Here is a 25,327-nt window from a genome sequence, read left to right on the forward strand (position 1 = left end):
TCAACGTTATCTCCAATTTCTTTTGAGAAGACCTTCAGAAGTAGGTATTTTTCAGATTCTTTTGTCTCTGCGTGAACAAGGTTTGATAGCTTGAAACTATAATGTATTACTGTGGAAAGCCTCGGTCTGTTACATAAATCATCTGAACACTCAGCAAGAATTGTCCAACAGTGCCATTGATGTGCTCAAGCCAATGATCCTGCAAACAATTTTTTTGTCTTTCTTCACATGTTAGACAATAGCAATAAATCATCTTCATTTAAAAACACATAATGCACTAATTTTTCAAGCAACACTTATCAAAATGCAATTCTGGGTAGAATGTACCACATTTATTTGTGCTCGTTAGTTTTTGTAACCTCTTTAAGTAAAAGGCAATCAGTGCTTCATCTGTCCTAGAAGCATTTCTTGTGTGCCTACTATGTGTAAGGCATTCTGCAAAGTGTGATTTGAGATACAAAGAACTTCAAGAGTTTGTTATAGAGGAAGTAAATTAGACGAGAGAAAAACTTACGCTTCCAATAAAACAGCATGTCAATTGTCAAGCTAAGTGATATCTGGGTGTAAATGAAAGAAGAATTATTTGAAGCTGGGATGACGGGTGCAGAAAGGTTCTTATAAGCAAATTTACCCTGATAACAGGACCTGAAGATCAGACACTTCTGGTCAGATGCAGTAAGTGATGAAGGGAAGACCACGAAACTGATAAGCAAATCCAGGCAATGCAGCAAGAAGCTTCAACAGGGAGATCAGGTCTTCAATCTCTAAGAAAACTTCAAGGGCAAGATTGAGCCCACTAAGCAAAACAAACTTTGGGGTACTGAGCCCAGTGAGAGCCTCTACTGGGACTCATTTTTGTCAGATTGTTAAAAACCGGTGGGCGCAAAGCCTGAATGAAATCAGAAAACAAGGTTAATGTGAGGCTGCCCCAGATGATTTCTGACACTGGGGCCAGGTTTGGGAGGACTCTGACACCATCCCCATGGAAAAGAAATGCAAAAAAGCAAAATGGCTGTCTGGGGAGGCCTTACAAATAGTTGTGAAAAGAAGAGAGGTGAAAAGCAAAGGAGAAAAGGAAAGATATAACCATCTAGAGCCAGACATCTTGGAAAGTGAAGTCAAGTGGGCCTTAGAAAGCATCACTACGAACAAAGCTAGTGGAGGTGATGGAATTCCAGTGGAGCTGTTTCAAATCCTGAAAGATGATGCTGTGAAAGTGCTGCACTCAATATGCCAGCAAATTTGGAAAACTCAGCAGTGGCCACAGGACTGGAAAAAGTCAGTTTTTATCCCAATCCCAAAGAAAGGCAATGCCAAAGAATGCTCAAACTACCGCACAATTGCACTCATCTCACATGCTAGTAAAGTAATGCTTAAAATTCTCCAAGCCAGGCTTCAGCAATACGTGAACCGTGAACTCCTGATGTTCAAGCTGGTTTTAGAAAAGGCAGAGGAACCAGAGATCAAATGGCCAACATCCGCTGGATCATGGGAAAAGCAAGAGAGTTCCAGAAAAACATCTATTTCTGCTTTATTGACTATGCCAAAGCCTTTGACTGTGTGGATCACAATAAACTGTAGAAAATTCTGAAAGAGATGGGAATATCAGACCACCTAACCTGCATCTTGAGAAATCTGTATGCAGGTCAGGAAGCAACAGTTAGAACTGGACATGGAACAACAGACTGGTTCCAAGTAGGAAAAGGAGTACATCAAGGCTGTATATTGTCACCCTGCTGATTTAACTTATATGCAGAGTACATCATGAGAAACGCTGGACTGGAAGAAACACAAGCTGGAATCAAGATTGCCGGGAGAAATATCAATAACCTCAGATATGCAGATGACACCACCCTTATGGCAGAAAGTGAAGAGGAGCTAAAAAGCCTCGATGAAAGTGAAAGAGGAGAGCGAAAAAGTTGGCTTAAAGCTCAACATTCAGAAAACGAAGATCATGGCATCTGGTCCCATCACTTCATGGGAAATAGATGGGAAAACAGTAGAAACAGTGTCAAACTTTATTTTTGGGGGCTCCAAAATCACTGCAGATGGTGACTGCAGCCATGAAATTAAAAGATGCTTACTCCTTGGAAGAAAAGTTATGACCAACCTAGATAGTATATTCAAAAGCAGGGACATTACTTTGCCGACTAAGGTCCATCTAGTCAAGGCTATGGTTTTTCCTGTGGTCATGTATGGATGTGAGAGTTGGACTGTGAAGAAAGCTGAGCACCAAGGAATTGATGCATTTGAACTGCGGTGTTGGAGAAGACTCTTGAGAGTCCCTTGGACTGCAAGGAGATCCAACCAGTCCATTCTGAAGGAGATCAACCCTGGGATTTCCTTAGAGGGAATGATGCTAAAGCTGAAACTCCAGTACTTTGGCCACCTCATGAGAAGAGTTGAGTCACTGGAAAAGACTCTGATACTGGGAGGGATTGGGGGCGGGAGGAGAGGGGGACGACCGAGGATGAGATGGCTGGATGGCATCACGGACTCGATGGACGTGGGTCTGAGTGAACTCCGGGAGATGGTGATGGACAGGGAGGCCTGGCGTGCTGCGAGTCATGGGGTCGCAAAGAGTCGGACACGACTGAGCGACTGAACTGAACTGAACTGACCCTTGAGATGGGGTTCCCAGGCTGAAGCTTTATGGATCTAATGGGATCAGGACAGTGGGCTCAGCACTCGCAAAGCAGGGGTGGGAGGGGTGGGAAACCCAGCACTCTTCTAGGTGGCATACTGCTCTGGGGCCATTCTCCAGGATTTCAAGAAAAGTCCAGAAAAGCCCTTAGCACTTACATACAGGTGTTTCTCTTGCCATAATTCATTAAGGATGCTAGAGTGGGAAGAGATTTATTTCCTCTCAGTATCGTGTGTGGGCCTACATGAGTCTCTGAGCTGCATTTTTAGGGGACATTTTAAAATCAGGTGTTGTGTGCTGTGATCATAAGGACCTTCTCCGTGACTGAAAAATAAAGCTTCTGTGAAACAATGTGCCACCCCTTGCCCTATATTCCCAACCACACAGGGGTGCTGATTAGGGGGAGCAGACTGATGTAGGGGAGCTACTTCTGAAACCCTAGTAGAGGCCCAAGGATGCTCGGCTAACAGGTCATCATTCTACATTCAGTGTTTAAAGAGTATAATTTAAAAACATTTAAAGTTTCATTGCTTAGTATAAACTTCATGTACAAAAACTGCCTATCTTTCTTTATAGTTTTCCAGATGTCAAGTCTCACATTGAGTTCATATATTCTGAGATTCAGTTCTACAATTTTTTGAGGGGGTTTATTTTATAAATAATCCATGTTAAAAGAGAGATAGAGAAAAGAAAATATACATGAAAAAGTCACATTCTTTCAAGATTCTTTTTAGTCCATTTTTGCTATTTGTTTTGGAATTTTGTTTTATTTTTAATAACCAAAGTCAGATAATACACTGATTTTGGAACTAGAAATGCTTTATGCAGTACTCATCTCCTCTCTTAGCAGATGTAGGTACTTAATGCTCCTAAACCTTAGTCTCCAAATCTATAAAGTAGGGATGATAATAATATTCAATTCATTCAGGGTGCCTCAGGGTTAATTGAGATAAATGAGATAATATAAGCTTTGGTTTTTCCAGTAGTCATGCATGGATGTGAGAGATGGACTATAAAGAAAGCTGAGTGCCGAAGAATTGATGCTTTTGAATTGTGGTGTTGGAGAAGACTCTTGAGAGTCCCTTGGACAGCAAGGAGATCCAACCAGTCCATCCTAAAGGAAATCAGTACTGAATATTCATTGGAAGGACTGATGCTGAAGCTGAAACTCCAGTACTTTGATCACCTGATGCAAAGAATTGACTCATTTGAAAAGACCCTGATGCTGGGAAAGATTGAAGGTGGGAGGAGAAGGAGATGACAGAGGATGAGATGGTTGGATGGCATCACTGACTCAACGGACATTGGTTTGAGTAAACTCTGAGAGTTGGTGATAGGCAGGGAGGCCTGGCATGCTGCAGTCCATGGGGTCACAAAGGGTTGGACAAGACTGAGCAACTGAATTGAGCTGAACTGACTGAAAAATAATCTGAGTAATATACTAACTCATAAGAGCTATCAATAAATGTCAGTTGCATTATTATACCATCATAGAATCACTTAAAATGGATTGTGAATATTTTTCATGCCTATAAATAGCGTCTACATTATTGTTAACAACTGCGTATTATGTCATTGTGTGCATCTTCTGTAACTTACTCCAGTTTCCAGTAACTTATACCAAACATTTAGTGTATTTAGGGTATTTTTTAGGGGCTTCCCTAGTGGCTCAGAGGGTAAAGCGTCTGCTTGCATTGCAGGATACCTGGGTTCGATTCCTGGGGTAGGAAGATCCCTTAGAGAAGGAAATGGCAACCCACTCCAGTATTCTTGCCTGGAAAATCCCATGGACGGAGAATCCCTGTAGGCTACAGTCCATGGGGTCGCAGAGAGTCAGACACGACTGAATGACTTCGCTTCACTTCACTTCAAGGTATTTTTAATTTTTCTCCTTTATGAATCACATTGCAGTGAATAACCTTGGGTATTTTTTTTCTTAGGATAATGTTCTAGAGTTCTATGCTTATGCTAAAATGAAATTACAGAATGCCTGCTTGAGAGAAGACCTTAGAGACTATACCCTCACTCCATAGATGAAGAAAATGAGGAGTAAAGAGGTTGAATGATTTGTTTGTATTTAGAGAGCCAGTTGAGCAAAGGGAAAACTCATAGCATCATTACATAGGATTTTTTTACATTCAATAATTGAATAAAATACATGGGGTTTAATATACTATTTAAAGCATGAATGGCCTCTGAGCTTTAATAAAAAAAATTTTTTAAGAAACCTGTGCTAAACTGACTTTAGCTTATGGTCAGATTCTTCTTGCTAAATCATACACAGGCAGCCAACATGGATTTGAGCAATCAGGGTTGGCCTATTTTGTATGTACATATTTTTATGTAAAATTTAAAATATAAACTACATGTGTTTATGGTCATTCTTTTCATTTTATCCTGTTGTACAGAAATCAGTAAATGTTGGGTATGTAAACTGACTTTCTTTAGGAAAAAGCCAAATCAGCAGAGGAACTAAATAGATGGCCTCTGCTCTTGGTTTGGGTGCTCCTTCAATTAAGGGGGACAGAAAAAGGAAAGATCATCATTCTCTGATATGCAATTTCTACTCTTTGGATCCTTCCCCAGGAAGCAGTTACAAGTGGATCCCTAGGTATCTGAGGATCATCTCACTTCCCATGGTCTTTACTTCCGAGAAAGCTTCTGCTGAAATGGAGCTGAAGATAGGGGAAAGGGGGAAAAAACATGAACAACTGGAGATAATTTTCTGAGTTTAAAGAAGCTCGAGTTCTTCCTCCTTCAGTTACGCAGAAGCTGGATCCCTGGGAAAGCTGGAGAAGGGGGACGACATCTTTGGTGCTGAGACCTTCTAGACTTTGTTTACGTTTTGGTCGAGAAAAGGAAAAGCTCCAAGAATAGGAAGAGTCCTCAACCCAGACAAGAAAAGCAGAAAATACACAAGAAATGAGGACAACTATGGTTGCCAAGGTATGGAAAAGAGGGGAAAAAAGGAATCACTGTTTTGGATAAAAGAAGCTAGGCACTGCAAGCAAACACTCCTGCACAGTTTTTAATGTGTGTTTGAACAAAATATGAAATTGCTGCTTTGGTAGGGAAAAGATAGTCAAATATCTGCAATTTCATTTGGTTCGACCTGCTATTTTTCAGAGTATCCCCACACAAGGTAACACGTGTAGTTATGCAAATACTAACAAGGACTGAGATTAGCACATAAACATTTTGACCTTAAAGTTCTAAAATACAGTGTGGCCTTGTGGCCCAAGGATGCAGTCTGACTTGGGCATTGGGCCTTCCCAGGCCAGAACTGGAACTGGAACATGTACTGTCTTTTTGATGTTTGGTCACTCCCTCTACAACTTTAATCCTCTGGGGACTGTTGTAAGGATTCAATGAAATAACACATGCAAGGCCTTAGCTTATTTCCTTACAGATACAGGTAGCTGCCAACTGACAGTTATTACTGTTATGGACTGGCTTCACTTGTTACCTTCGGGGTAAGGGAAATGCTAACCTAAACTTCCCTGGTGGCTCAGAGGTTAAACCATCTGCCTTCAATGCGGGAGACCTGGGTTCGATCCCTGGGTTGGGAAGACCCCCTGGAGAAGGAAACAGCAACCCACTTCAGTATTCTTGCCTGGAGAATCCAATGGATGGAGAAGCCTGGTAGACTACAGTTCACAGGGTCGCAAAGAGTCGGACACGACTGAGCGACTTCACTCACTCACTCACTCAACCTCAACTTCCAGTCAAGCAGAAGTTTCCTGCTAAAACTTACCATCATCTTGTCAAGCAAGACATTTAACTGCAGTTGGAGTTTAAGAAGTAAACAGGTCAGTGCTTATGGTACAGGTGAGTTTGGGCTTCTCCGAAGGCAACTGCTGTCCAGGGCCGTGGGCCCTGCTTCAGGCCTTCAATCTTGTGGCCTGCCCCAGTTCCCACTCCTCCAAGGCCACTCTGGTTTGTGAGTTCAGAAAATAACTACTCACAATAAGCTTAGCTCTTCTTGAAGGTGGGCCTTCTCCTGAAATGCTAGGAGGCCCAGACACATCTAAGGAAGGCTTCTCTATTGGTCTCAAATCATGACCCTCAGAACCCAAGTGAGTTTCACACCAGGCTGTTCTAGTTGAAAAATCTGATGCCAAAACTAAGAATTTACTTGTTTGACTTTGCTTGCAACAGGATCAATGATCATAATGTACAAAAAGGGAGGAATGTATGCACAGCATTTTCCATGACAGCTACCAATTAATAAACCATGAGGATTGTAGTTAGAAATTTTCAGGTCCAAACTCCAAAATAACATAGATCAGAATAAATACAGGAGAAAGAAAGAAAATATGAATATAAAGATTAAACCGAAACCCTCTTTGTGTTTCTGGGAAGTCCAGCCTAAGTATGATCTAAAACCAAGGAACTGAAATTGTGAAGGGAAACTTGACATTTTTTTAAAGGTGTTTGGGTGGCAGGTGAAGATATGAAGAGGGTGGTCTCAGAAGAGATAGGGATGGGCAGAAAGACAGCTTTTCTAAGCCTCAGTGTTTTTATACTAAAAATGGGTGATATCGCTTCTACTTGACATATTGGCATAATGAAATTTTAGTGTCTGTTTGGAACAATCTTTTAAGTGTCTTGGAAGTGGAGTTGGCAGAGACAGATGATATTATTCAACATACTGCTATTCTTAACTTGAATTTATACCTATTATTTAGACATTCTTTAGTGACAGGTTTGCTTTCCTGGTAGCTCAGCTGGAAAAGAATCCACCTGCAATGCGGGAGACCTGGGTTCGATCCCTGGGTTGGGAAGATCCCTGTATAGGCTACCCACTCCAGTATTCTGGCCTGGAGAATTCCATGGACTGCATAGTCTATAGGGTTGTAAAGAGTTTATTATAAGTGATAGAAAAAAAATCTAACACATATATATATATTCCAAAATTTAATAGGAAGGCTCATTTAGTTTTTCATCACTGCTCATATGCTAAAGCAAAACATCTGCAAAAAATACCATCATGAACAAGTCAAAGGGCTGTTTTCACAATGTATCAAAATCAACTAAATTGGTCAGGCTGTATGCTAGAGTCATGGCACCTTGGCCAGCGCCAAAATGTCTTGGTGTCACTTGACAGTTGTCCACAGAGCAAACCATCCTCTACATGGAGCTAGATGCTTTTTCAGAACCTGTTTTTGCCATACATGCTACTCCATTCAGATAGTTTCGTAATTTCTATCATTGAAATGCTTTTGTCTAATGTTTAAAAATATATACTATCAGAAAATTATAATAAAATTCTTAAACATACTCAGCAACATTCATTTCTGAAATAAAAAATGAGTCTTATATTTGCAAATCCCACAGCTTGGAAATGTATATGATACACAACATTTAACCTGTCAGCAGCCTCATTAGTGTCAATGAGTAGGAACTGGCAATCAGTGGATGGTGTGCTCTACATGTGTTTGTGTTTTAAAATGTTCCCAAAATAGCTCTGTTAGAGGAGTTAATATTAAACACTTCTACTGGACAAATGAATTTCAGCTTAAACTTTATGCTTTATTTGAAACTTTTTTTGAGAAATTCTATTTCTCATATAACTGATCATTTATAGATTATACAGTCAAGACCCAATTAATAATAACAAAAAATAATAATAAAGATTGGGTGGTTAATAAAATCATCTAAATTTCAACCATATCAAAGTGTAACTGATGAAGCAAATATGCAGAAAAACTAATGTGTGCTTGAGTATCAGGAGCCCTAAGATATATATTAATATTTGTATGGCGCTGGTATTCAGTATCCATACAGTTATTAAGACATTTTTATAAACTGTAAGAAATATGTGAGCTATTTCAAGATATAATTCTGAAAAACAGACTTCCATGTAAGAAGCCAATTTAGGAAGAAAACAACATAAACAATAGTAACTTGTGTGCTCAAGTGAAGCATCTTTTTAATTTTGAGTAATGAAGATGTCAAGCCAAACGCTAGAGTAGTTTAACTTAATTAGGTGGCCTATTTTTCCAGGCATCCTTTCATTTCCCATTGAAAACTCAGCTTGTATGCAAGGCAACAAGAGCAATTTTGTCTGTAATGAATACCTCTGGGACTGCACAGAGTAATCATTTGAACGTTACACTGAAGACTGGTTTGAGTAACTAGTTTGGGCTTGTTAAGATGCCAGACTTTGTTGGGCTAACTAGATTACTCAAAGCCTGGCAGCTTTGCTATTTTATCGGGTGAATGGTCAAAAAGTCAAGCTGACCTTACTCTTGAAATTTCTGCCAAAAGGAACCAATCTAAAAGTAATTGGCCTAATTTATAGTTCAAATTTATGTCACGATCATGGAAATTTTATGACCTAAGTCAAGAGATTTTTTTTTTTTTTCAAAAGTGCTCTTAAAAATATACCTTCCAGGCCCTTTGTCATACCTCATTTATACTGTATCTAACCTTGAGAATTTTCTCATCTGTAACTAAAATACATATAGAGTTATTAATAAGTTTGCAAACTTTAAATATTACAATTCTGACAGTAGATATAAGAGAACATTGCACAAAAAACAACTTGGGGAGTCCCATTGATTCTGCTGCCATTGTACTGTGTATGACAAATAGCAATACGATATTACTGTAAGAATAACTGCCTGGTACTATATAGTTTATTATCACATTAATTCTTGGAGTCCTGGACTTGAAATAATTCTCTGAGGTGATGAGAGTGTTGTGCCTTTTGTTAACATGTGAGACACTGACACCCAGGTGGAGGGGTGCTGCTCAAATGGAATGGGCAGGACCAGATTTGCTAACTGTCTGCACAGCAGGGCTGAAAACTACTGCAAGCAGAAGAGTCAAAGAATTAACGCGCGTAAAACATGTACACAAAGTAAAGCTGCACATTTCCAATGTGCCAAGCATCGCTGAAGCACAGGAGATCCAGAGAGAAAGAAGGGCGAGTCCCACTGCAGTCATCCAGGCATGCTATATGCCACAGCAGGGCAAGGTGTATCTCAATAACTCCAACCAGAGAGGCATGGACATGTGTGCATAAGGAAGAAACACGGATCATTCAGCAACAGCGAGAGGAGAGATGGAAAGATGAAAGTGAGGTAAGATGAGCTGAGTTAATCGGAACCTGTGAGGTCCGGAACTCAAGCAGTAATAACGTAGAAAGAAAAGAGGAGACAGATTCAACAGTGATGCAGAGAAATAGAATCAGCACTATCTGGAATCAGTCCAGAGCTCAGCGTTTAAGGGAGACTCTTCAAGTTTCTGTCTTGGGTAACTGGGGAGTGGTGTTAAATCTCACAACTACGGGCAACATAGGAAAAAAAGAAGTTTGGGGTGAAGTAGTGGGCCGGAGGTGATGAATTTCGATTTGACAAATGGATATGTTGAGTCTGAGCTGCTGTTAAGGACAGGTACCCAGGGAGGTTAGAAATCAAACCTGAAACTCACATGAGAGCTGCCCTACATGCTTTTCAACTTTTCCATTCAAGAGGGAGGGTATAAAATGTACATTAAATGCTTAGTTGTAAGATTCTAGGAAAAACATTGCTATGTTTTATCACAGTTATTTTTAATCTTGAGATCTGAGGAAACAGGTAAGAGAGAAATTCCAGTGGGAGAAGAAAAAGAGAAGCAGAGAGAAAGCTGATTACAACCTGGAAATAACGTAAAACAGAATCTTAGGTCAGGACATTTAATACTTAGAGTTTACTATGATGCTCAGAATTAACAACAAAAATTATGGAAGAAAGGGGGAAGGAAGAAAAATAAGAGAGGGAGGAAAGAAATGATGGAAGCAAAGTAGGATAGGGAGGGAAAACAAGCAGAAAGAAATGATTTATTGGAGTCAAGGAGGAAGTGATTTATTGAAAACATGGTTCAGTCAAGTAACCAAAGATTCTCCATAACCTCTGTCAGGAAAATCTGCCATTTTGGGTGGAAAGCATGGAATGAATAGGTAGCTGTGGAAAATGATACTCCTGAAACTTCTATAGAAGAAAAAGAAAGAGGAAAAGGAAACTAAATAAATAAACGGATAGATAAATGACCTCGGTGCCATACAAAGTTCCTATCAAGAAACCCAGACTCCTGTTTCCTTTGATGTATTTAATTCAAATGAACATTTATCTTGAGTACAATTGATTCCACATAAGGAATTACAGAAGGTACTTCAGGGAAAAAGAAGGATTTCCTGGCATGAGCATCTAAGTGCGCTTGGGTGATTCTGGAGAAAGGGCAGAGCTCAGGTGGGCAGACCAGTCCCCTTCCACCTCTCTGCTGTGTCCTTCGTCATGGTGGTCAATCAAACATGTCAGATTAAGAATGAGAAAGGAGTTCATGATGGCTGGTGGCCGCTCCTTACTTCTGGCTTCCCTTCCATTAGCTGCTCACATTTTCTCCCCGAACTATACAGAAGGGAACCTGCAAGTTCATGAGGTATCAGGCAGCATGGGCCTCCTTAGCCAGAGTCTAGAAACCCACAAAGAAGTCTTGCATTGTGTGGTTCAAATTCTAGCCAGAATAAGAAAAAGTTAAACGGTGTTTGAAGTCCTGAGTGGCCAGCACACTTAGGGTTATTATAGGAGAAAACAGTGAATATTTTAAGAATGAACCCAGAAGTGGAAATGTCATGGGTTTTTATTGCATACTTGTCAGTCTTATTATAGGGTGGTACACTCGATATAAAAGCTGCCTATCAATTACAAAATTATATGCAAAAAATTCTAAGGGTTTGTATATATTAGACTTACGAGGTATAGAATTCATGCAGTAGATAGTGCCAGAGAGCCCTTTGGGACTATGTAAAAGAATATCGTTAATTTTTACAGTGTACTTCCATTTCTGGAGCCATTCCAGCACTGGCTTTCTATAAAAACCATTTCTTTAGAATTGCACTATTTGCTTGTAACAACATCACAGGAGCAGTAGTGTACCATATGCTGCTACTTAGCAACTTAGTCTGTAAGTCCCAAAGCATGTACTGATTTGAAAATTGAACAGGAATCACAATTGTTGAGAGATACTAAGTAAGCTTGGATTACTAAACTATGCAGATGCTTGATATTGTATATTGTGTAGGAAAAGGAACAATACTATATATCTTTTTTCCCCTGCAGATGACTAAAGTCTTATTTATTGTTGCCGAAAGGGGTAAATTGATTAAAACTCCCTAAAAGAATACCTGTTAATGAATTCTTGAACACACCATATTACAGCAAACAAAAGGAATGTTAAGGGTAAAATTTAGTAAAGGCCATTCAACTTATATAATTTGTGAAGCTTATTACCTGCCATGGTATGTATTATCTTACATTAGTAGAATTTTTTCAACAGCACATTTTAAAAACATTTTCATATGTGCTGGATTATTAAAAAATAGTTTGCTTCTGGCACACAAACCTGTCATATCTTTACAAAGCACATGAAGTATTTGGAGCTCCTTACTCCTCCATAAATTATCACTGGTATTTAAAACATTCTTGGTAACTGGACTGAAATATTAAGAAAAATAACATTGTTTGATTTTAGTTGGGGATTAATAGTATTCATGGTACTTGAATTTAAAAATCTGAAGAGCCAAGTTGTTATGATGTATATGCTTTGAATTTCCAATCCTTTATCCAAAAGTCTTTAAGACGGACATAATGATTCTCCGAAAGGGAGCAGCTGCTTTATAACAGCAATCATTTATTGAGTTTGTGTTCCTACTGTTTCAAACAAATTCAATTAGCCCTTACACTTCAAAACCCTAAAGGCACCGAAGAGATGATACCAGGTTGCTTTCATCTAATAGTAATACTAAACTTGTCAGTACAGTTTTGGGATTGATGGTTAGAAGAAAATTAATAGTAACATTTTTCATTTTTTAATCAAACAGTCCTATTCAGAAATACCTATGAATCTTGGCGGCTACTTAGTTGAATGAATTCAGTTTAAGTAATGATTCTAAACACGAAGCCCAACCTTCCAAAGGTATTCTGAGAGTGATTGACTCTGTCGAATGGAAGGAAATGTAGATTGGGTATTTGAACTCAATGATGACCTTCTCATCTGAACAATACTGTATAGTTTCCAGAATGTCTACCAGAGAAGGCAGTGATCATCAGTTCAGTTCAGCTGCTCAGTCGTGTCCCACTCTTTGAGACTCCATGATAATAACTTCTAAATGCAAAGTTCACGGAGAGGCAGGCCTGCCTCTGTTTTGAGTTAAGCCTGAGACATTTTGTTCTTAGAGAAATTTTAAAGCCCCGGGAAGTGCACCCCTGACATATATATTAGATTTAATTCACTGACAACCACCATGAAGAAAGATAGTTTTATTTTTGTTCTCTATTTCCCCACCCCTCTCAGTTATTAAATGTATTTGGGCGGATATGTGGGCATTGAAAACAACTGTTTTCAATGTTTGAGTTTACATTATAGTTATTGACACATGAAACTCCAGGCTACCATGGTTTTTACTCTTCCAGAAAAAATATGTTCAAGTCCACAATATGCTCCTGTGAACTCTTCCTCACTTTCATTTATTCATTCATTTATTTTTACTTACAGTATTCTTACATATCATGTTATAGTGGCCCTAGAGGGCAGTTACTATTTTGCTTCAAATACCCTCTCTGGATCAAAAGGTCTGGTCTTAAGTATCTAAAAATAAATAGCCAAACATTCACTTTTATAAATGTAACCATTTACATTTTCATTGGACTTTCGTTGTCACTTCTCATGATTAAACACCTTGTCAACCATTCCCAGTGAAATGGATACAGACGTGCCCTTGAAATGTTTCCATAATATCACGGTGTTTTGGCTTGAAAGAGGCCATAGGACACTCTCTAGCTATGGGATTCTGGTGATCAATGTAACATTTTATTGAAATGCCCCAATAGTTGATAATTAAAGCTATCTGTGACATGTGTGGCTTATAATGATTAATTCGTCTACAGTCAGAAGCTCAAATAACCTGCACCTGTAAAGACTTTATTCCCTAAAGGTAAAACAACTGTTTAGGAAAGATCATGCTGGCAAAACAGCTGCTTGCCGTTCTGGAGAGGAAACAAGGTATTATCTTTCAACAAATGCCAACTCTGGGGTTTTATCAGCGCGATCTCATTAACTGGAAACAAGGCTTAAATGCTTTGTTTATAAATTATGATTATTCCTGATTGCGGCAGTTACTGATAGTGCTACTCATTTGCAATGCAACTCTTTGAATTTGTTTAATTACAATTTGAAACAAGGCAGAGAAGATTAATTAACCCACCTGGCTGGCTGGCACATAGTCCTGGCTCGGCTCTGTCATGCTCATATACATGTTCTCACCGTCAAACTGCGAATGAAATAATAGTAAACATTCAGCAATCTTGACTGTGTGCATGTTTGTTGTTGGTTTTTCTCTGTGTTTTTTTTTGTTGTTTGTTTTTTTTCACCGTCAAACTGGAAAACAGTAGCCATGAAACAAAATACTGTGGTTGGAAATACGGAGAATCTGTCACAGCAAGAGAACCATGTCTGTTCTTTGACGCTTCTGTTGTCATCTTCCCTGACCCTGGATGTCAGTGATTTGGAGTAATTAGTGCTCTAGTAATTACAGCAAGCAAGCAAGAAATGAATGGTTTCCTTTCATCTGCAATCTGTTTTAAAACAAAATGGCTCATTCTGCGTACCACATATATACATATTGCAATTCAGCTGTAATGAAGTAGTAAATGGATGGCATGATTTCTGAAAGAAAAGAATAATGAAAAATATACTAAGGCACAGCTCAACACATTCTGAGTTTGGTTTTCAAAAATGAAAAAGTGCAGAGTTTTTATAATAGACTAAAATTGGCTTCATCACAATAGCCTTACGATTAAAAAATTTTAACTTTATAATAGTATTTGAGAAGAGCACATGACACTAAAGCATGTCTAAGAATGGTAATAACAATGGATAACAATACAAATATACACACTCAATGATCACATTTTCCTCTCCAAAGATTTTCAAAGACATAGAATTAATGTAAGTATTACAAATGCATAGAAATCCATGTACAAATTCACAAGTTAGGAGCAAGACGGGAGGAGAAAATTCCTAGGGGCAGTTCGTGTACAAAACTGTAGAAGAATTCAAGCAACAGTAACAATAACAACATCAACAACAAACTTTTCATTATTTAGGTTTTTGAAAGCAGTAATCACTCCATTCAGACTTAATCCTCAGCTTAAAAGTGCTATCTTTAGTCACTTGATAAATGGGTAAAGCATTTCCCTTTTAGTTAAAGGAAGAATTTTCCCAAGGAAATAATCAAACGGACTAATACAGACAGCTTCAAAGAGCTGAGTCTGAATATACTTTCATTGCCAGACTAATTTCAGACATGGGAATTTGAATATCTGGAACGTTATTTTTCAAGACAGAATAGAGTTAGTGACGGAGGTAGAAGGTGCAGTGCTGTGGACAGCATGAGAATAATTATAGACACAGCATTCTACTACCTGTGAGCTGCTAGCAACAAAATGGACACGCCTCAGTTCTGGAACTGGCTCTGAACTGTAGTCAGCAGCACTGGGTGCCCTGAAGATCCACATACACAGGGGCTATACAGAAGGACCTCCCTAAGGACACTTGAGGCACTCACTGAGTTCAAAGAACCAAAAGATCTCCTCATGCATCATCTTGAAAATATTTATATTTCATGTTATGTGAATGCTGCTGCTGCTGCTGCTGCTAAGTCGCTTCAGTCGTTATGTGAATAGACGTATCTAAACAGATCTGAAATCACTCACTGAAAGATGTGGTTGTTAGGACAAATCAGAAATAGCACACCCAGAAAAGAAGATCTGGACATTTTAGTTGCTTTGTCATCTGGCTTAGGAGCCCTGAGTCCGATTGACTTACCCACGGTTGGTTTTCCATCAGTCAGGTGAATGCCTTCAACCCAAGATAGTCTAGCCTCATGAGATCCGCCTGTCACTTTTACCAGCTCAAAACCTAACAAAGAGCATCATTTAGCATTTCTCCACCCCCGCCCACTGTTGGTTTGTTTATAAATGTTTTTAATGTTAAGATGCCAAAGAATCATTTAAAATATGGACAGTTTCTCTGACTGTAGCAAACTAAACTGAACAGAAGTAGTGAAGTGAATCAAACACTCCACTGCCTATGCATATTCTATAAATGTGTTACTTTCTATTTCATCTTCTCTTACTCATTTTCTAAATCTGGTGTCATTTTCAAGCCAACTAAAGCTTTGAAGTTTTGGTTTTAGTCTATCCAAAATGTGTGCTAATTGAGTATATTCAACTTACTGCTCCTAAGAACTCTTTCCTCAAAAAAGTATCAGCACTTAAGTAATATTGAGCCAAGGCTGAAACAGCATTTTAAGTAAAAGATACGTTGCTGAAGGAAAAACTATTTTTTTCAAGTACATTCTATGTATCTGTAACAAGTATTCTTGCCTGGAGAATCCCTATGAACAGAGGAGCCTGGTGGGCCACAGTCCATAGGGTCACAAAGAGTCAGATACAATCAAAGTGACTTAGCACGCACACACAACCTACCTGTATCTTTACATGTATTAACTGATATGTATTAAGTGATTTAATCTTCACAACAACAAAGAGTTAGGTATTATTATTATTACCCCAAAAGGCAGAGAGAAGTAAAGCTAGATACTCAAAGTTACACAGCTATTAAGAAGCAGGGCTGGGATTCAAAGCCAAGAAGGCTGGTTTTGCAACATATGCATGTAACTCCCAAAACAAATATAAATATAATCTGAGCCATAAATGATGAGTTAGCTATCAATTCTGAAAATAATGCCAATATATTATCAGAGAAGACTGATGACAGTATCTCAATGATGGTAAGATATTGTATAGAATTTCTATGGTGAAAGTGAAAGTTGCTCAGTCGTGTCCCACTCCTTGCAACCCCATGGACTACACATTCCAGGGAATTCTCCAGGCCAGAATACTGGAGTGGGTAGCCATTCCCTTCTCCAGGGGATCTCACCAACCCAGGGATCGAACCCAGGTCATCCACATTGCAGGCAGATTCTTTAACAGCTGAGCTACCAGCTTTCAAAGAAAGCTGAGGCTTTCAAAGAACAAGAGTCTCAGTGAGGTGACAATTTAGTAATCAGGCTGGCAGAATATTCCTGGATGCTTTATAAGTAAGCCTTAAAAGACAGGGAGGTGGTTTGCTGGTCAATTTTATGTGTCAACTTAGCTCGGCCACCAACATCCAGATGTTTGGACAAATATTCTGGGTGTGTCTATGAGGGTCTTTGGACAAAATTAGCATCTCAGTTGGTAAAAATGAATAAAGCAGATTGCCCTCCCTATTGTGGGTGGGCCTCATCCAATCAGTTGAATGTCTGAATAGAACAAAAAAGCTGACACTCCTCAGCGTAAAAGGGAAATCTTCTTGCCTGACTGCTTGACCTGAACACCTGTCTTCCTGCCTTCAGACTCAAACTGAAACATCAGCTCTTCTGGGTCTCAAGCCTGCCAGCTTTTGGATGGGAACTATATCATTTGTTATTGTTTGAATATTTTTTAATGAAGAAAAAAACCCAAAAAAACTGGTCTCCAGCTTCCCAACTACACATCTGGGGACTTCTCAGCCTCCATAATCACATGTGTCAACTCTTTGTAATAAATCCTCCCTTCCTTCCCCTACCACTTCTATCACTATCAAGATATTCACAACTCCTCTGAAAGCTTATCTCTGAAAGACTGGTGATGTAGAGCTGCAAAAAGAGATGACCTTGATTTTTTTCTTATTAGAGTGTCTGGCCTCACCACAACCACTCCCTGTGACCCAGTATATGTCACATACATCCACACCTCTTTGTCCAGACTGTCTTCCTTCTCTTGAAATTATTCTTAGATCCATCAGTTCCCCTTAGTCAGGGTTCTGCTATCTCTAGCATCCGGGCTCCCCAAGGTAGCCCTCTGGTTCCAGGCAGGTTTTGTTATTGGGGGATTAACTCCCTAGGGCTGTGAGCTACCAGAAGACAGTACACATCTCGGTAATCTTTAGTGTCCTTATGGCTTAGGAATAGCACATAAAAAGTCCTCAGGAAATGTATAATTAACAAAAATTAAATTGTATTTGCTTGATTGCATAGATCCTCTTCCTACAGAAGGCAGTGACTCGAGAGGAGGGAGAATATTCAGCTTTTAGAAAATGGTTTGAAGGCTTTTAAATGTGAACAACTCATAGTCTTACAGTAGATTAAAACTGGAGCAGAATTACAATAGGAGCAGAAGCTCTTACAAAGAAAAAAAAAAGGTACAGAAATAGCCAAGACAGCAATACTTAAATCCTGGAATCCATTCTTCCTCAAGATTTTTATCCAATTAAAAAACATGCAGATTGACCAAGAATCAAGAGATCTCACTGTAAATTAAATTAAGGTCTCTTTCCGAAGAATTCCAAGTTACCAAACAAAGATACACGTATGTCAAAACAACCCTGGTAATTCCTCTCTGTGTTTGGACAAACTCTTGAGCTCAAGAAGAAAAATAAGCCAAGATTCCAGTGTCCCAGCTCACCCTCTCCCTGCAAGACCCCAACAGGTTAACATCATTCTTGTACTTTTAACAGCTCCACCCAACAACACCCTATCCAGAAGCTGGTTCCAGGTATCTCAACAGGTCTTCTGCTCATGCAACATTCTTAGAATGTATCCATGTCTTGGGTTTATATCTAGTTGCCATCTGAAGTTGAATTATAGTGGATAGAGTCCCAGAATTTCAGTCTGGGAAAGTTCCCCGAAGGTGTCATGTCTGAATCCCTGGTGTTATGACTTTGGTCATGCAGTCCATCTGGGTATAGAATCAAAGTCTAGATTTCTAGTAGAAGAGTTTTTCATTATGACATACTGCTTTATACTCCATCACCCATTAAAAGTGAGGGATTAGACTCTACGGCTACTGTTTTAAACTCCATCACAAATAATAGGTGGGGGACCAGATCCACAACGCTTTGTTTGTGGCTCATTTGCATGCCCCGCAGTCTAAAAGGCAAAGTATTTGCATTATTACACTAATGACCATGAAATTAAAAGACGCTTACTCCTTGGAAGAAAAGTTATGACCAACCTAGATAGCATATTCAAAAGCAGAGACATTACTTTGCCAACAAAGGTCCGTTTAGTCAAGGCTATGGTTTTTCCAGTGGTCATGTATGGATGTGAGAGTTGGACTGTGAAGAAAGCTGAGCACCAAAGAACTGATGCTTTTGAACTGTGGTGTTAGAGAAGACTCTTGAGAGTCCCTTGGACTGCAAGGAGATCCAACCAGTCCATTCTAAAGGAGGTCAGCCCTGGGTGTTCTTTGGAAGAAATGATGCTAAAGCTGAAACTCCAGTACTTTGGCCACCTCATGCGAAGAGTTGATTCATTAGAAAAGATCCTGATGCTGGGAGGGATTGGGGGCAGGAGGAGAAGGGGACGACAGAGGATGAGATGGCTGGATGGCATCACTGACTCGATGGACGTGAGTTTGAGTGAACTCTGGGAGATGGTGATGGACAGGGAGGCCTGGTGTGCTGCGATTCATGGGGTCACAAAGAGTTGGACACGACTGAGCGACTGAACTGAACTGAACTGAACTGACCCCAGTTCACTTCATCTGGACCACATATTAGATAATCCTTATTCATAATCGTTGCAATAATATTCTTTCATTAAAAACAACTAACTGCATTTCCTTACTCCTTGCATTTGTCACAGCTATTATTTTTAGAATTCACCTGAATTTAGGCATTATAACTTTTCAAAATACATCTAAGCATCCTAGGACTTTTAATTTCTGTGTATTCTCAATTTAAAACCTGAAGCAAAGTTTGCAGGAATAAATAGGCTGACTTATTTAAATCTAAATGTAAATGGCATCAACTCAGGATAAGCCTTTCTGACCAAGTGCTTTAGACTCTTTCTCGTGTTTTTATTTCAAAGCACCAGGGGATGCAATCACATAAAAAGTCATTCATAATCTTCCACTACAGTTTTTAAAAATTGTTTTCAGAGGATATTAACCAAACCCATAATCCCAAAGAGCTTTTCAAACTAGGTAGTTATTATTCTTCTATTTAAAACTGAAAGTAGACATCCAACACCATCTGAACATAGTAAACGATGAGCAGAAATAAGTAATATTAGGCTCCCAAAACCACTAAACATAAGAAAAATCAAAGATAGAATATGAAGTATAAATCAATCATTGGCACTGGTAGAGGAAATGGAATCTTTTTAGGGAAACCATTAAAAGAAAACCAGAAAACTGCTGCTGGGGAAGAATGGGGGCCTCATGGGATTCATGAACAGTATTGCATTGTATCCCCTATAAAAGTGAAAATCTTATATTTCTGGGTGTTTTCTGGAGGAATATTGGATACTTTATTTTTCTTTTTTTTAAAGAAGCTAAATATGGAAATGTTTATAACAGGGAGTTAATGTGACATTTCTTAGAAGACTATAAATCATTATAAGACAGGGCAATATCCTCAAAATAAAATATCCAGTTTTGTATTACTTGGCTCAATGTGAGATTAAAAGTTATCTTTTTTTTTTCTTGGTAATGAAAGAAATATTTTAAGTTTGGTCAATGAAATCAAAGACTTCTGCTCTTTCATGTAGAGCAAAGCATTTTGAAAGCTACAGCATAATGTGAAGGGTGGGAACAGGCGCTGAGCACAGCTGTCACCACTGTTCACACGCAGAGTAACGTGTAGCCAATAAAAATAGACTGAGGTGAGCTCCGAGCTTCCTAGGCATCCTCCATTCTCCAGGAACAAGGTCAGGAGACACTGGAGAGGGAGTGCGTGTTTATTTATCTTCCAGTTCCAAGGCTGACCGTGGAAATGTGAGAGGGGCTGAGGCAGTCCGCCTCCATGCCGAGCCAGACTGAATGAAACTGGCACTGTGCAAAGAGGCCTGGAAAGTGCTCACGGACCCTGAAGGGAGACCTGCAGAGCACAGCCCGTCAACACCCAAAGAAAAGGAAACAACTACTGCCGGTGCTTTGAACGGATGTGCGTGACAACCTGGCAGCACACAGAGCTGAATCACGAAAGAGAGACCCCTCTTGGTTGGCTCCTGTCACTTGAACTTGAGTGGTAAACACTCTGCTGCAGATCTGAATGGCGTGGAGAGGAAGTATGATCTGGGCAGAGTGGAGCTTGACGACTTGGCCACTGGAGGGAGAAAGAGAGAATATCATCTCCACAAGTGCAACCCTGGACCCACCACTTAGAATCTGAGCTGTGTTTGGGAACTGAATCTATACTCTCATCTTTGTCCTAGTGATACATTTATTTGGGGAAGAACTGTGTAGCATGTTTCTGTTGTTAACTTTAATAACTGACATTTTCAGTAGCAGTACTATGCATTTATCTTGATTCTATCCTCAAAGATGCTGTCCTACACCAAGGCCCAGTGGCACTGGAGCAACTATCTTCATCTGCTGTTAATGGTATGACTACAATGCAATGTTTGTTTGCTTTTTTTAGGCAACACACCAAATTTATTAACTCAAATGTACTCTATATTAAGTGGCACACCTAAAGTCACACTTAATGGCGCTACACTTTAGATAGTCATGCCATCATGATTCAAAACAGTTTTAACCTCATTTTTTAAGCACATATTAAGCCATTTAATTTTTGGAACAGCTGTAATATGGTGACTACTGTTAATCCCATTACAGATGACAAAACGAAGACACAGAGGAGTTAAGTAACCTGTCTGTGATGGATCCAATCATGTGTCCCCCCAGGCCTGCACAGCCTGCCTGACCCTCAGGCCTTGGCCACTGGCTTTTAATTTCACAGTTCTCAAGGAAATAAAAGTCCCTGGGCTCTCCATTCCTACCTCCACCACCGTACAGTAGAGGGTGCCCCAAATCCACACCAACTGGCACCAAGAGGCCCTGCCTCCCACAGAGTCTGTGCAGAAGAGCTGGTAACACACCTCAAGAGTTGGGTAGGTACTGCCCGGTGGAGAGGACCGGCCCATTGCAGGCCCTGTGGCCTCTTCAGAGAATACCCTTTGGCCCAACAACTAGCAGTGGTCTGCTGCAAAGCTACTACAGCTCGGAAGCACACACCATGTTTTGTTCTTCCCACCTCCCTGCCGTGGTCCTTTCCCCCTCACTTTGGATTCCCTGGACTTGCACTCCCGGTGTTAACATGCAAACATTCATTATGGGCTCTCCTTTCCAGGGCACCTGGACCAAGACAGGTGAGTGGCCCAAGGTTAGTAAGTAACAGCTCTTAACTAATGCTACATTTCATCCTGTTTTTACTGTCTTTACTATGCTTCCATTGTATTATTGAGTCATTTAGTTCTATTTTAAATGTCTATGCAGTGACATAAACAAATTTATGAAATAGTAATAAACAGAAGAACCAAGATTTTTCAATATCATGAAAATACCACTCAGATGGTAAAAGCATCTGCCTACAATGACAGAGACCTGGGTTCAATCCCTGGGCTGAGAAGATCCCCTGGAAAAGGAAATGGCAACCCACTCTAGTACTCTTGCTTTGAAAATCCCATGGATGGAGGAGCCTGGCATGGGGTCGCAAAGAGTCAGATATAACTGAGTGACTTCACTTTCACTTTCACACAAGTTTCAAGAAAATTTCATTAATCCCAAACTCCCAAACACAAAGAAATCCATTTTCATTATGCACTATTTAAGAAAGAAAAGAAAAGAAGCTTAGCTGTCACTCCAAATCCATCCTGGTGCACTTAGTGGAAATAACTTATAACTAAATCATGAAAACACACTTGATTCATGACACTAGTGTCTGATATTAGAAATCAGGAGCAATGATTTCTGAGTCCATGTAGGACTCTTGTTTTTAAAAGGAATTTCCAAGTAATTTCTGAATTTCTATAAAGCAAAAAGCTATAAAACTATACCATGTCACTGAGACTCAGTGCACTTTCAAATGATTGGTTCAGAACATGCCTCTGACTTATGTTGTAGACAAGTTTTTCTGAATCCATCGGCTAAGAGAACAGTTCAAGAAGCACATTCAAACTTGCTGGCAATCCTTACCTAAGCTCACTATTTCCAGCTCTCACCTCAGTTACCACAGTACCTAAATCCTGCATAGACCTGGAATGAAAAGCATGAAAGTCATTTTTTTGGGGGGGGTTGCCTCTTTTATTTCTAGTATTCCTTTTAAAGCACAGTGAACATTCTTCAGCATCTGACACAGAGAGGAAAAAGTGAGACTATTTTTCACACGTGTCTGGTCTGGAAGAACATGCTCTGTTCAAATCAAGAAAAATGTGGGACTTACAAGTTCAGAACATTGAGAAGGTTCTGAGACTTGAACGACAGATGTAGAAAAAGATTAACAGAGAAGTTGTATTTAGACTGCTTAGGTGACAATTGAGTGGGATGAAAACTTTTTTAAAAAAGAGTTGAAGTCCAACAATTATTGAATAATTTTGAGATTAAAAGTGAGGGAACCAAATAAAAATACAAATAGGAAGGTACAGAGTTATTAAGATGGAGATTCTCACTTCCCTATTATTATTACTCAGAAAATAACATTGAGACTAAACATAACAATGATGTTACAGGAATAGACTTCTGGTCATTAAAATCTCCTAATGGTAGGACAGGTGTTGAAATATAGTTTAGTATATTCAGGGTAAACCTGATCAATTAAAAACATAAGAAGTTCAGTTTAGATCTACTCCATTTCCCTTTTGAGATCATATATTTTTTTTTCAGGCTCCAGAGAGTTTCTATTTTTTGAATGAAAACATACTGACATTTTAAAGAACTGGATTAAATCTTTCACATCACTGAGTGTAAATCTGTCCATTAGGAATGGAAACAAAGCTCTGGATCTTTCACTTTAAGGAACTTAAGTTACTCAATCCATTTGTTTTATCAAAAGGAGAAGAATTTCTAAATTTTCTTTGAGATTTCATATACTATATAGGTATATTTATTTTTATATCATCTTCTTTGATATTTAACCCATGATCCCATGTAGCTTATCATATCTTATGAAGATTATGACATAATTTTCCTTGCTTTAGCTTAAGATTTCATGCATAAGATGTGACCATCCCAAGGCATATCCATTACATGTACTTATAGAGTTTTTTTTATTGTCTTCATGTTTACAATAGTTCTAACTATCCCCCTACGTTATATTCCCACTCCCATTTGAATTTTCTTTTTTTATGGTAGCATTCTCCCAAATTGTTCATCCTCCCTTTGGATAACATCCTTCTTATAGCATGATATAGTGCCAGAAACTTACGTCTAACCCGAAACAGGAAGTCTTGTTGCTGGAAATTCCAAGTCTGCTTCCACTCAAACCCTTATTTATACTGCATGGTGAGGAGAGACTAGTTTCCCTTGTTTTGCTTTCTGAATGGCACCATATGATGCTCTTTTGCTGAAAAATTGCAAGACAGTCAGCACAGGGTACTGTCAGGGGTGCACCATCTAGCATGGTCTGGCTGTTACAGTAAATGTAATGGTAATCAACACAGTCCCAGACAAAAATGCGGCACTCATTCATTCAATCATTCAACAAATGCTCCTTTTGCACCCGTTGTGTGCCAGGCCCCGTTCACAGTGACAGCAGCTAACACTTACTTTATCCTCACCGTGTGCTAGGTGCACACATGCATTCACTCACTTAATCCTTACAACAGCTCTGTGAGGCAGGTAGTATTCATGTCCTTTGACCAAAAAGGAAACAGCCTTAAAGAGTTAGGTCACTCAGAAGGGGTAGAGCAGAGGCTCAATTCCAGGTCTGTTTGAGGACAGAAAATACTTACTAGTACTAGTACTCGAAGAGGATCAATCAACGTGAAACTTTCTGGTATCCCAATGTGAGTATAAAATTAATGAATATCAAAACCAATTCAACAACTACCAGGACAGCAGACTTCATTATTTCAGTGACAATACTCACTTAATGACAATAGAATAAAGTACATACTTTATTCCATAGTCAATTCTAATGGGATCAGAACAGTTACTAGAGGCAGAAAGTGTATTAGGAAGATTACATGCATGCTAAGTCACTTCTAAACTCTGGGAGTTGGTGATGGACAGGGAGGCCTGGCATGCTGCAGTCCAAGGAGTCGCAAAGAGTAGGACATGACTGAGTGACTGAACTGAACTGAAGTCACTTCAGCCGTGTCCGACTCTTTGCAACACTATGAATGTAGCCCACCAGGCTCCTCTGTCCATGGGATTCTCCAGGCATGAATACTGGAATGGGTTGCCATTTCCTTCTCCAGGGAATCTTCCCAACCCAGGGATCAAACCTCTGTCTCTTACAGCTCCTGCATTGGCATTGGCAAGCAGGTTCTTTATGTAGGCTGCAGTCCATGGGGTCACGATTGAACGACTTCACTTTCACTTTTCACTTTCATGCACTGGAGAAGGAAATGACAATCCACTCCAGTGTTCTTGCCTGGAGAATCCCAGGGACAGGGAAGCCTGGCGGGCTGCCGTCTATGGGGTCGCACAGAGTCGGACACAACTGAAGTGACTTAGCAGCAGCAGCAGCAACAGCAGCAGCAGCAGCGCCATCTGGGAAGCCCCACAGAATTGAATAATTCAGAGTGGGGTTCGAAACTCAGGTTTGCCACTCAATATCTGCGAATAGATCCAACCAGTCCATCCTAAAGGAGATCAGTCCTGGATGTTC

The 25,327-nt window shown here is 39.6% G+C and overlaps 1 protein-coding gene across 2 annotated transcripts in view; it reads right to left on the minus strand.

Annotated features, from left to right (window-relative positions):
- TOX (thymocyte selection associated high mobility group box) overlaps positions 1-25,327 on the minus strand; it is a 308,791-nt gene that overhangs the window by 152,743 nt on the left and 130,721 nt on the right. Inside the window, exons 1-2 of one of the 2 annotated variants that reach the window (XM_069600074.1) lie at positions 15,515-15,780; positions 13,893-13,958 (exon numbers count right to left, since the gene is read on the minus strand). In XM_069600074.1, the coding sequence (XP_069456175.1) occupies positions 13,893-13,958; positions 15,515-15,532 (84 nt within the window). In that variant the 5' untranslated portion in view covers positions 15,533-15,780. Of the gene's footprint in view, positions 1-13,892; positions 13,959-15,514; positions 15,781-25,327 lie in introns of those variants that run through there. The other variant, XM_069600073.1, reaches the window with a different exon arrangement.

The sequence above is a fragment of the Ovis canadensis genome, chromosome 9 (genome assembly GCF_042477335.2).
Source record: "Ovis canadensis isolate MfBH-ARS-UI-01 breed Bighorn chromosome 9, ARS-UI_OviCan_v2, whole genome shotgun sequence".
Taxonomy (NCBI): domain Eukaryota; kingdom Metazoa; phylum Chordata; class Mammalia; order Artiodactyla; family Bovidae; genus Ovis; species Ovis canadensis.